We start from the raw sequence: 20,135 nt of genomic DNA on the forward strand, positions 1-20,135 counted from the left end.
TTCTCTTCCGTCAATACACTCCGTTTCCTGTTCTTTTTATCCAAAACTGATCCCGTACTACGAATTTTTTTTACTAATCTCTCTATCATGGGCCTGCTAGGAACACTTTCACCTGGAAAATGTCTGCGATATTTACGGCGTCATCTTCCGTAAGATGAATATTTGGCATATGTTTCGACTAAGAACACATGTTGCTTAATACTATACACCATATTATCAACGTCAATCCGCGACGAGAGACGCAATGAAACAGATTCGCCTGTGACTCACGGGAAGAACGCGGAAAACTCCCGCCCACACCAACAGTGTATCCGGCCGAGCACGCAATGCAAGCATGGCCGTTACCGCATAAATTGAAGACCCGGTAGTAAAAGAGTGTGTTGATGACTACTCATGTTCATTGAAATGTATATTGTCTGTCGCATGCATAAGGCACCTCAGAGTTGGGGAGATGACAGATCTCTCAACATCCAGTCTAATACAGCTTCAGAATCTAATACGCATGTAATGAATTTCCGATACATTTTGTTATAAATTTGTATTATGAAAGCTGCTGTCCAATATAAAAATCTAACTTTATATATAGATTGAAACAAATTCCAAATGTCTATTTCATGTCTATCTTCGGGTAGCCTGTCGTGAATTGAATTCTCAATTGGTTAAGTAGGAAAGGTGTCCCGATGTGAGGTTATACTCTTATGTAATAGTATACATTCAGGTTATCAATGGTTTTAGGTAACATGAATTGCTACTTAAAAGGAAAGCCCCTGATATTAAAAGACGTATATGTTGCTTACTGCAGCTGCTGGAGGAAGTCTGAACGTTTTTGTGACAAGGGTAGGACATTAGTTCACAGGTGGTGGTTGGATAATAGGATGTTTGTTAGTTTCAAAATAGGCAAAAATCTAAGCGTTGCTAGACAAAGATAAGTATTGTTATTATGCTGCTTCCAGAAAACATGACTGGTTTATGCGACTATTTTGGTATCAGAGGTTTTAATTTAGTTTTGGCAACAAATGTAATTTCGGTTCTCACAGCGGTGAGTATGAATATTTCCGTCTTCTGGGTTGTTGCGCTGTGTAGTCTGGTCGATGTTAACCAACGTTTCAGAGGTCATACTGCCTCCATTATCAGGGCGATGAGTATGAAGATTTCTGTCTTCTGGGTTATTGCGCTGTGTAGTCTGGTCGATGTTAACCAACGTTTCAGAGGTCATACTGCCTCCGTCATCAGGGCGATGAGTATGAATATTTCCATCTTCTGGGTTGTTGCGCTGTGTAGTCTGGTCGATGTTAACCAACGTTTCAGAGGTCATACTGCCTCCGTCATCGCCCTGATGACGGAGGCAGTGTGACCTCCGAAACGTTGGTTAACATCGACCAGACTACACAGCACAAAAACCCAGAAGACGGAAATATTCAAATGTAATTTTATTATTTATAAAGATTTACAGTCTTCCCCTGTTAAAAATCCCTGAAGAGAAACATACACAAATGGTTAACCACGCACTGTAGCGAGTTCTACAACTACCGCTATTACTAGGTTATAAATAAAAATCAAATATTTTCAATACCGATTTTAGTTTAATAGCCTACAACTTCCTTCAGCTTATTACCTTGTTGCGTCTGCAGTTGGTCCCACACTTTCAACTTTCACTAACGCACGTTTCCACATACGTTCAGGTCATGTTCAGGCCCATTTTTATAATCTTAATACAAAAACTGCCGTCATGTATGACATTGGAATAAAAGCTACTACTAGTACATATAATTGCTATGATTCTCGCCGAATGTAGTGATCAGTGTGCAAAAATGTTTCACATTAAAAAGTAGATATTATGTACTACACGCTCTCTCTCTCATCTTTCATTTTATGCATTTAGACCAGCTGTTAATAGCAATTACTCTGCGATTTCCTATTACTGCATTATTTAATACACAGAAAAAGATAGGTGACCTTGATCTTTTGGAATTTCTCGTAACTACAAATCCATGTAAAAATAATAATGTATTTCATCATTCTTTATGCTTAAATATCGTATGCACATACAAAATCTACTGAAGAACTAATCAACCATGGATCTTATATTTTAAATGAACAACATATAAAAAGTATAGTTTAAAATCCAGTATAGTTCAACAAGATATTGAATAAAATCACAAAAAGAAGCTCTATAACCTAAACACGTCATTCCTTATTACTATTAAGATAATAAAATCAAGGTAAATGAAATGGGTGGGGCATAGAGCACGCATGTGGAGATGAGAAATATGTACAAAATTTGAGCTGGAAAACCCGGATAGAAAAGACTGCTAAGAAGATCTATTCAAGACGACAGGATAATATTAAAACAGCTCTTAAAGTAAGAATGATGTGATTTGGATTGATTCGTCTCAGAATGGTGGCCGTTTGCTGACTTGTGAACACTATAATGAACACGTAAAATACGGCAAAATTAATAACCAGCTACGCGTACTTTTCGCTTCATCCAACCGTCCTACATAAATTGTGCACGCTATTTCCGGTACGAACACGTAGGACCACTTACCGGAAAGCTAACGACCCCTTGATGTCAGGGAGAACATTAAAATGTTGAAATCGACTGTATGAAACTTTCGAAATTTCGCATTATAAATAATGTTGGCAAACTTGGCCACATCAAGAAAATTTCTAAAAATGTATGTCTACTTTTAATCAATTAAAAGTAGACTACAGTTACGTTGATGGCCTTATTCATATATTTTGTAAAATTTAATTACACTTCTAAACTTGCAGACACGTTAAAATTACATTTGTTGCATCACCATTGATTCAATGGTGATGCAACAATGGTGGGTTATTTGGATGATTAGTTCACGTTATGCATCAAAAAACCACTATTTGCAAGTAGATACTTATTATTATTTATTTAGTGTTCTGTCTGACGACAGGTCCATATGAACAGGATCCTTCCATCCTTTTCTCGGACTGGGACCTGTTCATATACGTTCTTGGCAGATGATCCAGAAGTGGTTTGCCATTGCCTTCTTCTGTGTGTGAATGGAGTAATTGTTGGGATGCCACGGAGAAACCGGGGAAACTCCGTGTTGCCTAGACCACGGACTTGCCCAACACAAGTTATAAATTCCGGCATCGCCGGGAATCGAACCCGGGACCCCAGGATTACAAGGCCAGCGTTCTAACCGCTAGACCACCGTGGCCATAATTTATTTATTTATTTAGTGTTCTGTCTGACGACAGGTCCATATGAACAAGATCCTTCCATCCTTTTCTCGGACTGGGACCTGTTCATATACGTTCTTGGCAGATGATCCAGAAGTGGTTTGCCATTGCCTTCTTCTGTGTGTGAATGGAGTAATTGTTGGGATGCCACGGAGAAACCGGGGAAGCCCCCGGAGGAAAACTCCGTGTTGCCTAGACCACGGCCTTGCCCAACACAAGTTATAAATTCGGGCACCGCCGGGAATCGAACCCGAGACCCCAGGATTACAATGCCAGCGTTCTAACTGCTAGACCACCGTGGCGGTTCAAGTAGATACTGCCATGCAGTATATACATTTTTTCCTATTATTCTGGTCTTTATCTTTTTACAGATAAAGTGTTAATAACAAATAATCTCTTTAGTTTCGGTGATTGTATACCAACAAGGAAAATGGAAGAAAATTGTTAAAGATGAAATACATAACTGCAGAATTTAATATATACCACGTATTTGACCTCAAATATTTAACATTCAAGTCCATTCCAGACAGTTAATATATAGCATCATGCGTTTAACTGTGAACACGTGACAGGCCGTCAACAATAAGAATCAGATTTGTTGCGCTCTTCAATTGTTAAAAATTAACAACTTTGGTTTCCATAGAAATGCGTAATTAACCAATTTAAGTTTGTACTAATGTGACACACAGAATAGTTCACTCTTATCTTGGATTCACCATGAAAAAGTTAAGACGCTTTTGCTTCGGAGTATCGGACAGACCTGAGGTAAGTTGTAAAGAACGAGTAGTAACACATTTGTTAGAATTCATAGTTATTGGTAGAAGTAGAAGTAATGTTAAGTGCAGGCAGAGAACTTATTACGTAACTATAGATTTTGTCTATGTAAACATTATCACACATAGTTTTGCATAGTCGCAATTTTGTAATTATTTGCCAAGAAATAATATTTATTGCAGAATTTATAAGCATGTTTAAACTCTAAGATTGTCTCTACACAAACTTAAAATGTCTGTTTCAATTTCGCATTATTTGATTAGTTACCGCAGTTACACACACACCTGAGTCATGGTGATTTTGTGACCTGTATTTTTCCTTCAGATAGGAAAATACATTAACAAATGGTTTGAAGTTTCCAAGACAATAGGCAATAGACCAAACACGAAGTTTCCCTCCTTAGCCTGAATTGAAATGTAACCATTTTAAAAGACCCATGAATTCTGGTGTCATTTAGCGTACATTAATTCCAACAAGACTTAGTGACGTAACAAACCAGACTTTTATACACTGTAATGAGTGTGAATAAAAGTTGTAGAAAAAGTGTTATTTTTAAGTAGACATAGATTTCTCAATGTTTTAATCTTCTTTTCCAGCGTGTTCAAAGACACAAGGTCGTCACGAATAATGGTGCCGAGAAGACCAAGGCTAGGTATGTAAACTGCACTGAGCTCAAAATTATATACTCGACGTGCATCAAATACACAAGCTATTGACTCATAAATACTGACATTCCATGAAACAGTGTTGAAAGTTTTACGATAAGCTATGACAGTGAGCGCATGAAAAATCTATCACTTTTAGAACTACATATGATCACATAAGCAAGTTATTGTTCGAATTTTAAAAACAATAGACTAACTAACTAACTAGATGGCTTACCGAACCCGAAGGTTCATCACCGAATTAACCAAAGCCCTCCACCGGTCCCTGTCTCCTTCAGCTCCTATCTCCGATAGATCCCGCCTGAGATTATCCTCCCATCTACGTCTAGGTCTCCCCAGCGGTCTCTTCCTCTCAGGCTTCCCAACCAGTAACCGGTGTACACCTCTTGTCCCATCCATGCGCGCTACATGCCCCGCCCATCTCATTCTTCTCGACTTAATCACCCTGACAATACTGGAGGAGGAATACAGATTTTTAAGATCATCATTATGCAGTTTTCTCCACGCCCCATCGTCTTCCCTCTTAGGCCCAAATATCCTCCTCAACACCCGATTATCAAACACCTGCAATCTGTGTTCCTCCCTCTGAGTGAGAGACCATGTTTCGCACCCATACAAAACAACAAAACAATAGACGCCTTTTGGAAATTATCTGGTTTGTTTATTTACTACAAAAAGTATTTAAGTTTGCCTCAGTTATGTTTAAAAGGAGTTGATGGTTTCTTTCGGCCAGTTACCTATTGATTCATCACATAAAACTAACCACAGAGGAAGTAGATGAAGCTAGCGAGGCACTAATCACTTTCACTATGAATTATTTAATACTAATAAAACACTGCATATAACTTTTAATTTGGCTAACAATTTAGAATAAAGTTTCAAAGCAATGCGTGTCTCTCTCCCAGAAGTTATAAAAGTTCCCCTTGGACAGGCAACGCAAGGAAAATAATATATTTGTTTACTTCTTTCGAAGCTAAGGCATAGGGGTATGCAAGATAACAGTTCTTCGTAAGGAAAAAACAGCGCAGAAGTTTTCCTCTCAGGAAAATGTATTTATTTTCCGTTATCTCAAAATAAGACTCAGGGGTGTCAAAAAAATTGATATCAGTGATAACGGTAAATGTAAAGTGTGTTCCTCTTGGAGAGACAATCCAGGGAAAATTATTGCCTTCAATATATTCCAAAATATAGTCACAGGGTTGACCAAAATTTGATTAATAGTACATGCAGTAAATAAATAAAATGGTATCCTTTTCGAAAGCAAAGGCGAATTTTTTCTATTTATCGAATTAGGTACAGGATTGTAGCCTACATAAAACTTGGGGCGTCGGAAAATAAACAGTAAAAAAAAAATTCTCTTGTTGAAGCGACAACCAGGGGAAAATTATTCGTTGGTCTTCTGTTCAATAATGCACATTTATAATATACTTGATAATTTAAGACGCTCCATTAATGACCTGAATAATGCATATGTATCAATAACTATAAACGTTCTTGTGGTTTTAAATGTTACTGACTTCTTAATATTTAGCAGCATACATTTATATATTTTTATTTCATATTGAATTTTATAGAAGACTACTGCCTTCAATTATAAAAAAAATAATGACATACAACTTGTTTTAATGCAGATCCGAGATGAGAAACTCCAATAATAAGAATAAATATTCAAAACAAGAAAACAAGAAACATCTCACGTCACCAAATAAAGTGAACGAAACACAGAAATTTAACGCATGCCCGATAACTGGAGAGAAAATTAATACGTTAAGAGATGGATTTAAACCTGTTCTGAAAAATCTAGAAGACGTCAGTGCAAAAAGGGGCATGTCAGCAAATAGATCAGAAAATTACGTTCACGTAAATGCAGAACGTCAGACGCCTTGTGAGAGGTTATGCGAAGGCGACATTTTGAAATTTGAGCTTGCTAAAATGGCCGACGTGTTGGAGCAGCAGTTAATGACAACAAGAACACAACAAGAATACATCAGCAGACTGAACGAAGATGTAAATATGATTTCGATTGAAAATGAGAAACTGTGCGTTAAAATGGCTGAGCTGTTGGAGATGCATAACAGAGAAGTTAAAAACAACGAGGAAACAGTCAACAGATTAAACGAACTACATGATGCTGTAGATAGGCTCTTAACAGAAACTGCAAAATTTAATTTTGAAATGGCGCAGCATAACCACAGTACAGCTAAAAATAATGATACCTACATTGAAGCTGGCGACAGCACAGTAGCCAACCGTACCGTAAGAAACATGAAAATCGAGAAAAAACAGGTAAGTTTTTCATTTCCATCCTATATGATTTGAAACTTTCACGGCGACGTAACTCAATAAAATCTTCTCGGGCGATCAGCCGCGTCAAATGGTTAAACAATAAAACCGTATCTGTCCCTGAAACGTCGGTTTTATTGTTTAACCAATTGACACGGATGATAACCCAAGAAGATTTTATTGCATTTCCATCCTGTCTGGAGACTGGGAAGTTTAAACAGAACTTCAGGGGAAGATATCTGATTTATAGTCTGTTGGGCCGTGTATTCTGGTAGCGACGTTTCAGAGGTTATTGGGTGGTGATGGAAGCGCTACTAGACTTCACAGCGCCACCGCCATAATCTCAAAGGCTACGTTCGAGACGAGACGAAGCGGGCCGAACAAATGTCAGTTTAGGTTAAGTTTTAAGCTTTGAAGCAACATTACTTTTCACGGCTTTATTTCTAAGCGACCTTAAACAGAGCGTTTGCTTACTAACGTCACTCTGACCACATCTCTTTATTTATCTCGGAACACAAGCTACATGTAAATATTTTTCCTTCAGAGGGCCAATGTATCCTGTACCTTACGCCAGGTGTCAGGTCGGCTGCCTCGTGTTTTCCCCTCTCCCTATGTGGTCAAAAAACCGTGTCCCCCCTTGTATTATGTCACAGACAAGGGAAGTGTTTAAACATTTAAACTTATGTTCGATTTGTTAATATTAGTTGGGGCGGTGGCTTAATTTAAAACACAAGCCTTTTGTAAAAAAAATGTAGGGTATAGTCTTCTGTTTTATTATCGCTTAATTTTGTAAGAGAGTTTATATTTCAATTCAATTCAATTCTTTATTATTTGTGTGCTGTATCAACAGCCTGATGGCCAATTACAGATACAGCACAATAGATGAGCAAACGAACACAATAAAAACATAAAAAGTAAAACAAGCAATATATAAAATACATTGATACGGAAAAAATAAATACACAAAAAATTACTACTAACTACATTAGGATATTTGTAAAAATAACATGAATCAATTAAGTAAATTATACTATTATAAAATAATAATAATAATATTGCATCTATTCATTATCACGAAGATGGAAGCGATTATATCTTTCGAAACATATGTAACTAGTTACAAGATGCCACAGCGTAGCAAAACAATTTATCACAATTTCACATCTTTGTGAATCTCAAATCAATTTCAAACTTCACTATTGATACAGCGGTTCACTCTGTTATCCATTGTCCGTAACTGTTAACAACTGCAACTTGACAGGTCTCACGTGACAAACCAATCTTTTCCACGCAATAATGAGTCAAGAGTTAAAACAGACTTTGAAAAAATAAGTGCAATTTTTCTGTTACAGACAGTACTTTGAGCCATGATCGTTCGTAACTTTGCAAGCGCGATAAACGGACTTGCTGTTTATCAGTGTTTGATTCGCGTATCGTACCTCATCTGTTTCCAGGATCTTACCAACCATGACGTCAAAATTAGCAGGAATAATCGGACTCCGACTAAGCCTGGCACACACGAAACCCGATGGCGAAAAGGTGAAGATTTTGATCTCTTAAGAACACTTGGTATGTTACCAAACTTATCATTTCGTGTTGCTTGCTATTAAATAATTTCTGAATTGTATTTTCTAAGGTCTTCTTCTAATCTGCTATTCCAGAATAAATTGCGAGAAAAGAGTTTACATTCGACATCTTCCGAATGCCTTGTTATCTCAGACAAATGTCGGTCTGTAAAGGATTTTGCAACTCGTTATAGACGTATATAATAAAAAAAATTGGACTATTACAGCGATAATATAAGAATTTATTAGAAAATTCCGATAAAGAACATACTCTGGCTATTATCAAAATCTCCTATTTAAATTATATGTTGGAAACATGTTGCCAACACCGAAACATTAGTCGCCATGACAGTAGATTTCCCACTATACGGACCACAGATTGAGATGATATACAGCAACATGTAAACATTATATGAAGGTTATAAAGACAGTAACTTTATACATCGGGAAGGAGAGAGTCATTTGGGGTGGTGTTCCTCCCTACTAAAAGGGACACTCCGTTCATTGGTTGAATTACATCATTTACTGTGTAAATTATTTTAATTATGATCTAAAATGGTCGTAACTATAATTATGTCACTTTATTACAGACGAACCTACACAGCCTTGCCCCAAATTGAAAAATTTCAAACTCATAGAAGTTCTAGGAAAAGGTGGTAAGTACAACTTTCTCTTAATACTTCATAAATTAACTGTGTATATATCTGATTATTATACAGGATTTAATAAAACCCCTTAAGATCAGATAGCAAAATCGAAATAGTAGTAGGACCAACAGTTGATCTGGGAGCAAGAAACGCACAACTGAACCCCAGTTTAGGAAATCTCACAAGCGTTAAAATTATTCAGACAACTGCAGAAGCATCATCTATGATTCTTAGAGAACTCAAAGTTCTAATTATAAACATCTAATAACTAAACATAAAACCCTTAAACTCGGAGACGAATATTTGACCGAAATCACAATTATACAGGGTTATTCATAATTCTCTGACACATTAAAAGAAATCGCCGGACTTGAATGGCGCGAAGGATCGTAACCTGTAACATGGCGATAGAAAGAGAAAATCCACAAGTTTATTTTACGTACCTCTTAAATGCTCTATGACCATGCGCCGCTTCGTTGGCCATCCCGATCACCTGACTTGACGCCATGTGATTCTTTTTCTTATGGGGGTACGTTAATGACCAGGTCTTTCTACCGCCTCTGCCATGGAATCTGCCTCAACTGTAAAGAAGAATCATCTCTGACATCCCACAAATCGATCGTGACATGCTGCAGCGGGTATGGGCGGAAACGGATTATCGGCTTGACGTCTGCCGCGTCACAAAGGACGGACACAGAGCATTTATGAGGTATGTAAAATAAACATGGAGAGTTTCTCTTTCTATCGGCATGTCCTATGTTACCATCCATTACACCATTCAAGTCTAGCGATTTTTTGTAATGTGTCTGGGAATTATGAATAACCCTGTATTTAATTTTACACTGTGATAACACTAACAAAATATCCTTAATAAATATGATTGACAGATGTTAGTATAACCCCTTTGCTGAATCATTACATGTGTATTGTTACAGCTTTCGGGACAGTATACCTAGTCCAGAAGAAAGGCGGTATTGATGACGGGACATTCTATGCCATGAAGGTGATCAATATCTCTTACTCAAGCTCAGGAACGGTTTGCCCCAAAGAATATCACACAGAACACCGTGTTCATATAAATGTTTTTGACACTCCATTTCTGGTGGGCCTCTACTACGGATTCCTGTCAGAATCAAAGGCGGTCTTCATAGTGGGTAAGTATGTCAAAAGAATTTTAATTATTCCACGATGTTTGAGAAGCGAACTAAATAAAGGCAACTCTCAGTTTACAAACGAGTTCTGTTCCACGACGTTCGTTATGTGTATCTTGCATTTCTGAGCTTTTGAGATACGTATCGTATACGTTAGCAGCCATTTTAAAGCATTAAAACCATGTACTAAACATCGAATGGTCTATACAATACGTTTTATTATAAAGTATGTATGCGTTATGGTTTATCAGTACCAGCACTACTATTACGCTTTGGACCCATGATCACTTAAATTTTTAAAAAAATATATTTTTAAGTCACCAAATGCAGAACTACAATTGACCGTCTATGATAACCTAGGCAAAGCAAGTGATGATCCTATTATATTATAATAGGGGGAATCACCAATTTCTTTCCCACGAGCAAACATTCTACGCGGCGTGGCATTTAGACCAAAGTTTTTTTTACTGACTAGATAAGTTTTATTAAGCAAGAACAGTTTAGTATAATTATCATATAATAATTTTCTGATGATTATTGTAATAAATAAATTTTTTAAAAGTTCATTAATTTAAATCTTACAATTATGTTCGCTATACGTTTGGCATTTCTTTTTATAAGGAACTCTATCTATTGGTGACTTCAAGAAATTTTGAATTAATTGTGACGTTCGTAAACCGAGAGTTGCCTGTAATACAATGATAGGAAAGGTCTATCAGAGAGAGGGCTGTTATTGAAACAGAACACATAAACAACACTTAAAATGTTTTAAATTGTCATATATTGTAGTAAAAAACATGTGTGGCGCTGGCTAATTTTGACTGACGTGTACTGAAGGTTCAGAGTACATTGATCTGACTTATTCTAACCACCGTGTTGTATGTTTCTGTGTTAACGCATTGTCTTTCTGTTAATTTCTTTTTGTGTACGTAAGAAATCTCGTTTACCGGGGACTGGTAACTACGAGTAGCCTACTAGTGTATATAACAATAAAATAATTTTCTTTTAACGTTAATTTTTTTTAAAACACCACGTGACCACAATAAGAAGGGTGGGGGTATTATTTTTTTCGACAGATGTTACACACGACTGTGTGTAGATTCGGTTACATCCCTGACTGGAGGCAGAATCCATTGCAAAAAGCACCTTGTAAAATATCTTCCAGTGGTTTTTCTTCTGCGGGGCGTAACTTTTAAGTAGCACTGTTGTTGAATTGAACATTCAACACAATAGTATTCACTGACCTCTAGTAGCAGTTTACAGTAAACAATTGGAATTATTATTGTTGCAGAATATTTTTCAAACGGCGACCTCCAAAAATTGTTGAGGGCGAGGAAGAAACTTCCAGAACAAGACGCAAGGTTATACTTAGCAGAAATTGTCGTCGCTGTCGAAAACTTGCATCAGGTAAGCACGCTGTTAACTAAAAATTTACAGTAACGCGGTTTAAAAATTAATTAAATGCGATTTCGTTCGATACTTTATTACTCCAATGCAAATCGTCATCATTTCAACAAAAAGAAGTTAATTACATTGTTAAAATCATACGGAAATAAGCCTATGAAAGTAATTTACATGGGAAACAATTCACATTTATAGTATGTTCTTTAACTCTTTTGAGATCTTACTTTATAATATTGTATTGAAAATGGCAGTTAACATTTAGTGAATTTCGGTAATTTTATTCATTAAAATTCAATCACAGTCATAATTCAAATATAAAATTTTGATTGGCTTATTGGTATTTAATTTAATTAATAAAAATACATACGACAACTTTGTTAGAGTGATATGTAGCAGAAAAGCAAAATAGTATAACAACATCTCTCTACCGCAATAAGAATGAAAGATGCCCAATATTTTATCCCATTATGCACATAATCGGTTAATTTATTTATTTATTTATTTCAGACTGGTGTAATTCACAGAGACCTCAAACCATCAAATATATTGGTTGACTCTCGTGGACATATAGCAGTCACAGACTATGGACTATGCAAAGAATTTAATCTCGATACACAGGTAATTTAAAAACAAGTTTATTGTCTCTTGGGTTTACCCACAGGGGGACACAGGCTAGATATGTAAGAGCTGCATGGACCGCTTCGTCAGACAATGTTCTTTATTTTGAGGGAAGTCAAGGTACTAGAATGATAAGGTATCAGGTCCGTAAAACTGGACCACACATTCAGTCTGTTTGTTTCGTACTAATATTTAAAGTAAAGTAAAACTGAAAGACGTCAGAAGTCGTTGAATTTTGAAGGATGAACTCAAAAGTATAGAAGTGTGATAATTACAGCTTTTGTGCATTTTTGTAAATAAATGCAATTATTTAATTCAGAAACCATTAACATACTATCTAGTATACAAAACATAAATAAACAAAATATATAAATGTCTTACTTCAAAGAACAGATATCAGTTACGAGTGTTTTAAAAGGGGGACGGATGAAGCAAAGTTTCGATAATAATATAAAAAGAAATTATGTGGTTTATACACCCTTACGTTTTATTATTAGGGAAGTAAAATTAAGGAAATTACTTACAATCAACTGGTCATTTAATTAAAGTAAATCTGTCCCACTATACGCCATGTAGGCGCTTGAGGGGAGAGGTATTCTGGACGCAGAGTATAGAGAAAAAATCGTCTGCCCCCATCGGGTATCGAACTGGTCATTTAGAAGAGAAAAACCTCTTTGAAAATTGTGTATGAGAGTGGAATACAGCATTAATAAGGATTTTAGAGAAATGGGATGGTGTCCAGTTGTGGTCTTTGATATTAGCCTTGCGCCGAGCTTTCTGTCTATTACCACAGCAAGTTTCTAGTTAATTTATTTCTAAAATTCATGTCAGAGTTATTTTAAAAAGTTGTTCTTGTCAACAGTCCGATAATTCTCGTCTGTATTGTGGCACGGACGTATATATGGCTCCAGAGATGATCAACAAGGAAGAAGATGGTGCGGTATGTACTTTATCCCTTCGTTATTTTACGTATGACTAGTGTAAACTAATTAGACATCACATTATAACAGTCAGACAGTTTGAACCACGATTAGGAAGTTCACAACACATGCATATAATAATTTTTATCATTCATAGGAATGTTCCAAATAAACCTGGATAAGTGATATGATCAATACAATTCATACGACAATATTTCTGTTTCTCAAAGTCCTCTTGAAATTGTGTGATAGTGTGTGAAGTTAAAATGACTGCCTTCAATTGTTGCCTCCAATTTGAATTTTTGCAGGGAGTGGACTGGTGGAGTGTTGGTGTCATCGCGTATGAATTGATGACTGGTCGCAAGCCCTTTACAGTTCATGACAAAAGCCAACTGACGTTACTATATCGGTAAGTATTTGAACAAAATTATATCCAAATTAGCTTGTGGCCAGCAAACTGTCTTTGGCAGAAATGCAGATGCACACATTTGAAACCTGTGGAGAATTAACATTGACCAAAGAAAAATTCAAACACAACCATGACTACAGTCATTAAGAACTGACGGAAATTATTACAAACGATGAGAAACGTAACAGTTTTGACATATTTAATGTGTGCCACTTTTCTTATCTCTTTTATGACCAACCTCACAGAAATTTGTGAGAATTAGACTCAGACCAGGCTGTTTACGTAAAATTTGGGGTTTTCACGACAGTGAGTCTGAAGATGGCTGTCTTCTGGGTTGAGAGGCAGTGTAAACACTAATTTTGAATGCATGTTTAACAAGTATGTTTCAGTTTTAAATACAAGAATGGGCATTTTCTTTCCAGTAAAATTGTGCATGAGGCGCCAGAGTTCCCAAAATCTATGTCGTGCACAGCGAAACATTTTATCTCGACACTTTTGACAAAAGATCCATCAGAACGATTAGGACAAGGAAAATATGGCGTACAGGAAATCAAGCAACATCCATTTTTCAATGTGAGTTCTTTTCCCACATCTGTTGTTACGCTACATTTTCATGTTTCAATTCTTAATTATGTCTTGTTCATGTAATGTACCAATAAAATTAAGCATAATTTGAAGAACCACACAGTTTAAGATTCACATCCCTAAAAAAAACTTGTGTGCAACATATGCCATAGGCCCAACACTGTCAATGTATAGATAATAAGATCACAGGAAAAGGTTTAGTACGAAAATGAATACGCTGTCAAATCAGAATTTCAGACGCACCCTCTCATTACATGCCATAAAATTTCCAAAAACTTGCTTCGAACCTTGAAGGGGCATTATTAGATGTTCTCAAATGTCTCTCCAAGCAGAAGCAACTATTGTTAAATAACTAGAGCAGGGCGCTCCTTTCGGAGCTCCTAGGGGGGGGTGGTCAAGTTTGTAAAACGCCACCAACCTTGTGTAAGAAACTAAACTTACCGCCCCGAATTGAGGGTTAAAACAATTGACCAACCCCCCCTTCTGGGGGATTGGTTGCGTTTTGAAATCTTCAGTAACACGCTAAACTAACTCTCCTTCGGGGGGTTAGTTTAGTGTCTCATTCAAGTGTTTAAACCCGTGAGTCAGAAAGTAAACTAACCCCCCGAATGGGGGGTTTAAACACTTGACTAACTCCCCCTTCGGGGGGTTGGATGCGTTTTAAAATCTTGAGTAAGACACTAAACTAACCCTTCCGAAGGGGGTTAGTTTAGTGTCTTACTCAAGATTTTAAAACGCATCCAACCCCCCGAAGGGGGAGTTAGTCAAGTGTTTAAACCCTTGAGTAAGAAACAAAACTAACTCACACCCCCGAATGGGGGTAAAAATACTTGACAAACTCCCCCTTCGGGGGGTTGGATGCGTTTTAAAATCTTGACTAAGACACTAAACTAACCCCTTTCGGGGTGTTAATTTAGTGTTGGGAGTTGTGGCGTACTCCTGTAATCAAGCTACTTGGAGGCTAGGTGTTGTGGAACAACAATGCCGTGTATAAAGAAATATAAGGTGATATTGTTGATGACGACAATGACGACTAATCCTTTCGGAGCGCTTCCTGTAATCTGATATTTTACTTCTTTACGTCGCTGATCAAAGGCCAACAGTTCTTGGTTGGCCAAATATCTACGTCCAGCCCCACCCTTGCAAATCTTCTTTTTCTTTCTCTTCTGTTTTTTCTTAAATATGTCTGATGTTGTAGTTCTTTACGTCGCTGTTCAGAGGCCAATTGTTCTTGGTCACTCAACTTTCTACGTCCAACCCCACCCTTACAAATCTTCGTCTGCTTTTTTCCCCTTCTGTTCTTATTGAATACGTTTATCAATGTAAGACTTCCTTCGCTTTTCTTTATTTCTTAAATATGTCTGATGTAGTAGTTCTTTACGTCGCTTTTCAGAGGCCAACTGTTCTTGTTCAGTCAACTTTTTACGTCCAGCCCCACCCTTGCAAATCTTCGTCTCAAAATCGATCATAAAGTCAGTTTTTATAATAGTTTTCATAATCGTAATATATCGAATGAGTATCACTTTACCTTGTTGGAGTTGGTACTTCAAATACTTGATAACGTCTTCTTTCACTTTTCTGATGTTTTAGGCCAACTGTCAGTCAATATTCAAGAATGCTAAGTGCTCCTTCTAGAGCAGTGATAATACGACTGGCTTGATATTTTTTAATTTCTTTGTTGTGAAGCCTTATTTGTTTACACGGCATTATTGTGTTCCACAACAATGCCGAGTAAAATATCTGTTGGCATTGTTGATGACGTCATTTTTTGACGACAAATTGGTTGAAGACAACGACTAATCACAAATTTTTATTGTTATATAAATAATTCTAGCACAGACCAACATTCACAGCCGAGAAGATGACTGCATTTTGAAATAATCTTCTTCTTCTTCCTCTTCTTGCTCTTCTTCTTCCTCTTCTTCCTCTTCTTCTTCTTCTTATTCCGCTTCTTATTCTTATTCCTCTTCTTCTTATTCTCCTTTTTCTTTTCAGTATTCTTCTTCCTCTTCTTCTTCCTCTTCTTCGTCTTCCGTTTCTTATTCTTATTCCTCCTCCTCTTCGTATTCTTCTTATTCTCCTTCTTCTTTCTCTTCTTCCTCTTCTTATTCTTCTTCTTTCTCTTCTTCCTCTTCTTCTTCTTCTTCTTCCTCTTCTTCTTCTTCCTCTTTCTCTTCTTATTCTTTCTCCTCTTCTTACTCCTCCTCTTCGTATTCTTCTTATTCTCCTTCTTCTTTCTCTTCTTCCTCTTCTTATTCTTCTTCTTTCTCTTCTTCCTCTTCTTCTTCTTCTTCTTCCTCTTCTTCTTCTTCCTCTTTCTCTTCTTATTCTTTCTCCTCTTCTTATTTTTATTATTATTCTTATTCCTCCTCCTCTTCTTATTCCTCTTCTTCTTATTCTTCCTTTTCTTCTCAGTATTCTTCTTCTTCCTCTTCTTCGTCTTCCGTTTCTTATTCTTATTCCTTCTCCTCTTCGTATTCTTCTTATTCTCCTTCTTCTTCTTCTTCCTCTTCTTCCTCTTCTTCTTCTTCTTCCTCTTCTTCATCTTCTTCTCCTTCTCATCATCCTCCTTCATCTAACTACGATCAGCATTCTGTCCAACCACTAACGCTTGTTCTAATCCCGCAGGGCATCAACTGGACCGACGTGGCAAGAAGAGACCTCCAGATGCCTTGCCCACCGCACGCCAGTCTCATTTCTATGATCAAGAGCCTCAGCGCTCAAATACTAACGGAGATACCATTTCAGAATGGTAACATATTTGAGGTCAGTACGAGTACTCTGTCCTGCATTTTGTATGTGGTACATAGCAACAGCGCTTCTGTTACGTTTATAAAACATATTGAAAACTGTGGTAATCCTTGGCTAATATTTGGGCACTCTAACTCTGATATGGTGCATTCAGTTAGATTAAATATACGTACCTCACGAGGAGGTCTTTGGGCATAAACATTAATTATTGATAAAATAATTGTCATCAGGGTAAACTGCAAACAAAATGAAGGTTTTTAACCTCTACAGATATATGTTACGACTAAGGAAGTGGCCAAATATTAGCCTGGCATTTCCTTAAAGTAACCTGAATTAAAGTAATGGAGTTACTGATTTCTTATAACACTCCTAAGAATTTTCTCGGCTGGCAAAACAAGTTACTGTCCACCGCTTGCCTTTCTTTTTGGTAGGGTGTGAATTAGATTAATCTGGCTCATGATGGTTCCGAATGGCTCACTTGTGAACTTAAAGAACATTCAAGTTCCACAAAAGCAAGCGTTTTTGACTAGCTGAGCAACTATTAGTTTCTCAGGAAGGAATCTGTTCCTGTAGACAGTTATATATAGACCTTACAAACAAAATAAATGCATAAATTATCGTCAACTTAAATGATGAAATAAAAATTTCAAAACCTGAAACTTCAGACTCGCCGCTGTTTAAACCTCAAATCCTACAGTAAAACAGCTTAATAAACCGATATTTGTAATGTGGATTACAATGAGCTAACTCGCGGTCAGGTTAACATTCAGATTACAATACAATGGAGACAGATGTTTAACCTATATGGGCCCAGTGCGAACATTACACAGAACATTTTATTGCCACGTCTAGAGAAAAATTAATTTATCTTATAAAGGATATATTACATAAGCTCCAGTACATCTGAATTTACTTACTTAATTTTGACTTTTGTTATTCGTATTGTAGGTATGTTCATATATAGCCCCGGCCTTGAAGAACAAGGAAACAGACGACCACAGTAAATAGACTTCTCAGCAGTGCCCGAACACAGTAAGTTATAATATTTTGGCCGCATTAATTTATCATAAATTGTGTCTTTCAAAAATACATATTGCGAGTTACGAAATTAGCGGAAATTGCTTCTTATTTTTGCCTCGCGTAATAAATATTTTATTATTCAGCAGATAGTTGATTTTACAATATTTTGCCATTTTTAGGTTCTAACATAAAATATAGGGCAATAAAGAGATTTATGTGACATAATTGGTAGATTAAGAGGTTCAGATAATATACACATCTCAAAACATGTTTGGCCGCCTTCACTTTCTTCCTAAAATCATTACGTCATGTTTTTGAACCAATAATCGAAGATTTCCAGTGGTCAATATCTAAGCCTTAAGACTCACAGCCTTTGTTATGAGCTACACAGCAAACAAATTAATATTTATATAGTAGATAAACAAATCTGAGAAAATTGCATAAAACGGCCTCATCAGATACGCTATGCACTATAAATAAATTGGGCGAGCTACAGTTATTTTTGTATCAGGATGAGAATATGTCTTTGTCGAAATGGAGTTGCTAAGGGGCCCATTATCAATACCCCAGGAGTGGAATGTTTATAGTGATGACACGAAGGACCTGTCCCAGTGCCACCTTGTCTACCACAAAATTCGATATGGAGTAACCTTAGCGCAAACCCGGGGCTCCATGTTAAGAAGCCTATTGTTAACTGCCTGAGCTACGTCTTGGTTCTAAAAGCTTGATACTCAGTAGTTAATAAGGTACATTATTTTCAGGACAAACCTCCAAATGAGTGACAGGTAAATGTAACGGCATCAAAGGACAGAATGTGCTGGTCGTGACTAGCTTGGTCGCTGGATTGCTATTGGAAGACTAGAGCCTAAAAGAATGAGAACAACGCATACCACGACATGGAGGGGCAGAGACCTCCACAATCAGCACAGAACCATTTACTGGGAGTCGATCAAGATAATTTCCGTCATCGAGTGGGAGATGCAATGCAGAATTAATGTGTCCATGGGTTGTGACACCGTGTGGACTCGTAGGTACACAAGTTTCTGAAAAACATACTTCCTCAACATTCAACACCTCATGAGTCCATCCATGTCTGTCTGTGAACCCCACTTTCAGCAGTCATTTGAGAATTAACACGATTCTATGTCTACCTTATCAGGGCTGTTCCTCGCAAGGCCCTCGCCCCATTCGACTAGCTCTGCTTTGGGACTTTGCCCACAGGACTTGTTCATCGTAACTTTGCCAGCCTCTCCCCACCACCTCATCATTCTCTTACGAGGTTTCCAGACCCCTGTGTTTCGACCATCTGGGGATTTGCCCATGCAGAGCTCAGTTGGGATTTTAGCCCTCAGATCTTTAATCCTAATTCGCGTCATACATGGGTCATAAGCATGGTATTTCCTCAGATGGGAAGTCCAGGTGTTACCTTGGCCCGTGTCATCTAACCTAAGATGATTAAAGTCCAGGAATTTCCAAACCTGTAAGGGAATGATTATACATAAGCTACACGGAGCAACTCTGAGGGCAGAGTCCCAAAGAGAGGCAAGCCGGACGGGGCAAATATCTGGGGTTAGACAGTCCTTCCGAATGACACAGCGGCCGAAAGTAAGATACGTAGACATACAGAGATGGGCTTTTACAGTGTAGAAGATGGAGGCAGAGTGCTCTTTCTAAACGCTGGTATCTAAGTTCACGTGGCGTTGCAACGCAGCGTAAAAATCCAGGGCATGCCTCTGGAGTTAAAGCTCACTTATATATTAGTATTTATGTGTATAAATTAATGAATTAATGTTCCTTAATGAAGGCCAATTAATTCACCTTCAAAGCCACACCGTGTCTTTCAAGACATGGAATGTATCACATAGTGTAACATGTCGTCCTTAAAAATAAACAGGTAAAAGAAACCCTCTGATGTTGAGAAGACACTGTAACTTTCAAATAAAAACTGAACACAACATTGTAAAGTATTAAGCATAAATAAATTATTCAGCAGTACAATTCTCGATTTATTTTAAGTTGTAAGAAAATAATTTTAATATTCCAACAATTTACTTGCAATAACAATTATATTAAGCAATAATCTGAATTTTACGAATGAAAAAAGCTGTTTAGCGTTAATAC

At 37.1% G+C, this 20,135-nt stretch overlaps 2 protein-coding genes across 3 annotated transcripts in view; one reads left to right on the forward strand and one right to left on the reverse strand.

Annotated features, from left to right (window-relative positions):
* The window catches only part of LOC110832951 (uncharacterized), a 199,139-nt gene that overhangs the window by 175,712 nt on the left and 3,292 nt on the right, over window positions 1-20,135 (reverse strand). The gene's annotated exons all lie outside the window — the stretch shown is intronic.
* Window positions 3,870-19,919, forward strand: LOC110832938 (ribosomal protein S6 kinase alpha-5). 2 transcript variants are annotated; one of them, XM_022070425.2, is made up of 14 exons: window positions 3,870-3,987; window positions 4,593-4,648; window positions 6,293-6,947; window positions 8,399-8,513; window positions 9,100-9,165; window positions 10,092-10,310; window positions 11,599-11,714; window positions 12,219-12,329; window positions 13,192-13,269; window positions 13,558-13,658; window positions 14,081-14,231; window positions 16,872-17,009; window positions 17,943-18,026; window positions 18,776-19,919. In XM_022070425.2, exons 1-13 carry the CDS (start codon window positions 3,940-3,942, stop codon window positions 18,000-18,002), a joined length of 1,914 nt encoding a protein of 637 aa, XP_021926117.1. In that variant the 5' UTR covers window positions 3,870-3,939; the 3' UTR covers window positions 18,003-18,026; window positions 18,776-19,919. The 2 variants fall into 2 exon arrangements, with proteins under 2 accessions (XP_021926117.1, XP_021926126.1); XM_022070434.2 differs by having other exon boundaries at window positions 8,399-8,483.

Source organism: Zootermopsis nevadensis, unplaced genomic scaffold (genome assembly GCF_977971745.1).
Source record: "Zootermopsis nevadensis isolate Lab colony 2312 unplaced genomic scaffold, Znev_1.0 Znev_ptg000012l, whole genome shotgun sequence".
Classification (NCBI taxonomy): Eukaryota; Metazoa; Arthropoda; class Insecta; order Blattodea; family Termopsidae; genus Zootermopsis; species Zootermopsis nevadensis.

Coding starts and splice junctions, on each gene's coding strand:
- LOC110832938 (XM_022070425.2), top strand. CDS start 3,940: ATGAAAAAGTTAAGACGCTTTTGCTTCGGAGTATCGGACAGACCTGAG. Junction 9,166..10,091: donor AGAAGTTCTAGGAAAAGGTG/GTAAGTACAACT, acceptor GTATTGTTACAG/CTTTCGGGACAGTATACCTA. Junction 13,270..13,557: donor ACAAGGAAGAAGATGGTGCG/GTATGTACTTTA, acceptor GAATTTTTGCAG/GGAGTGGACTGGTGGAGTGT.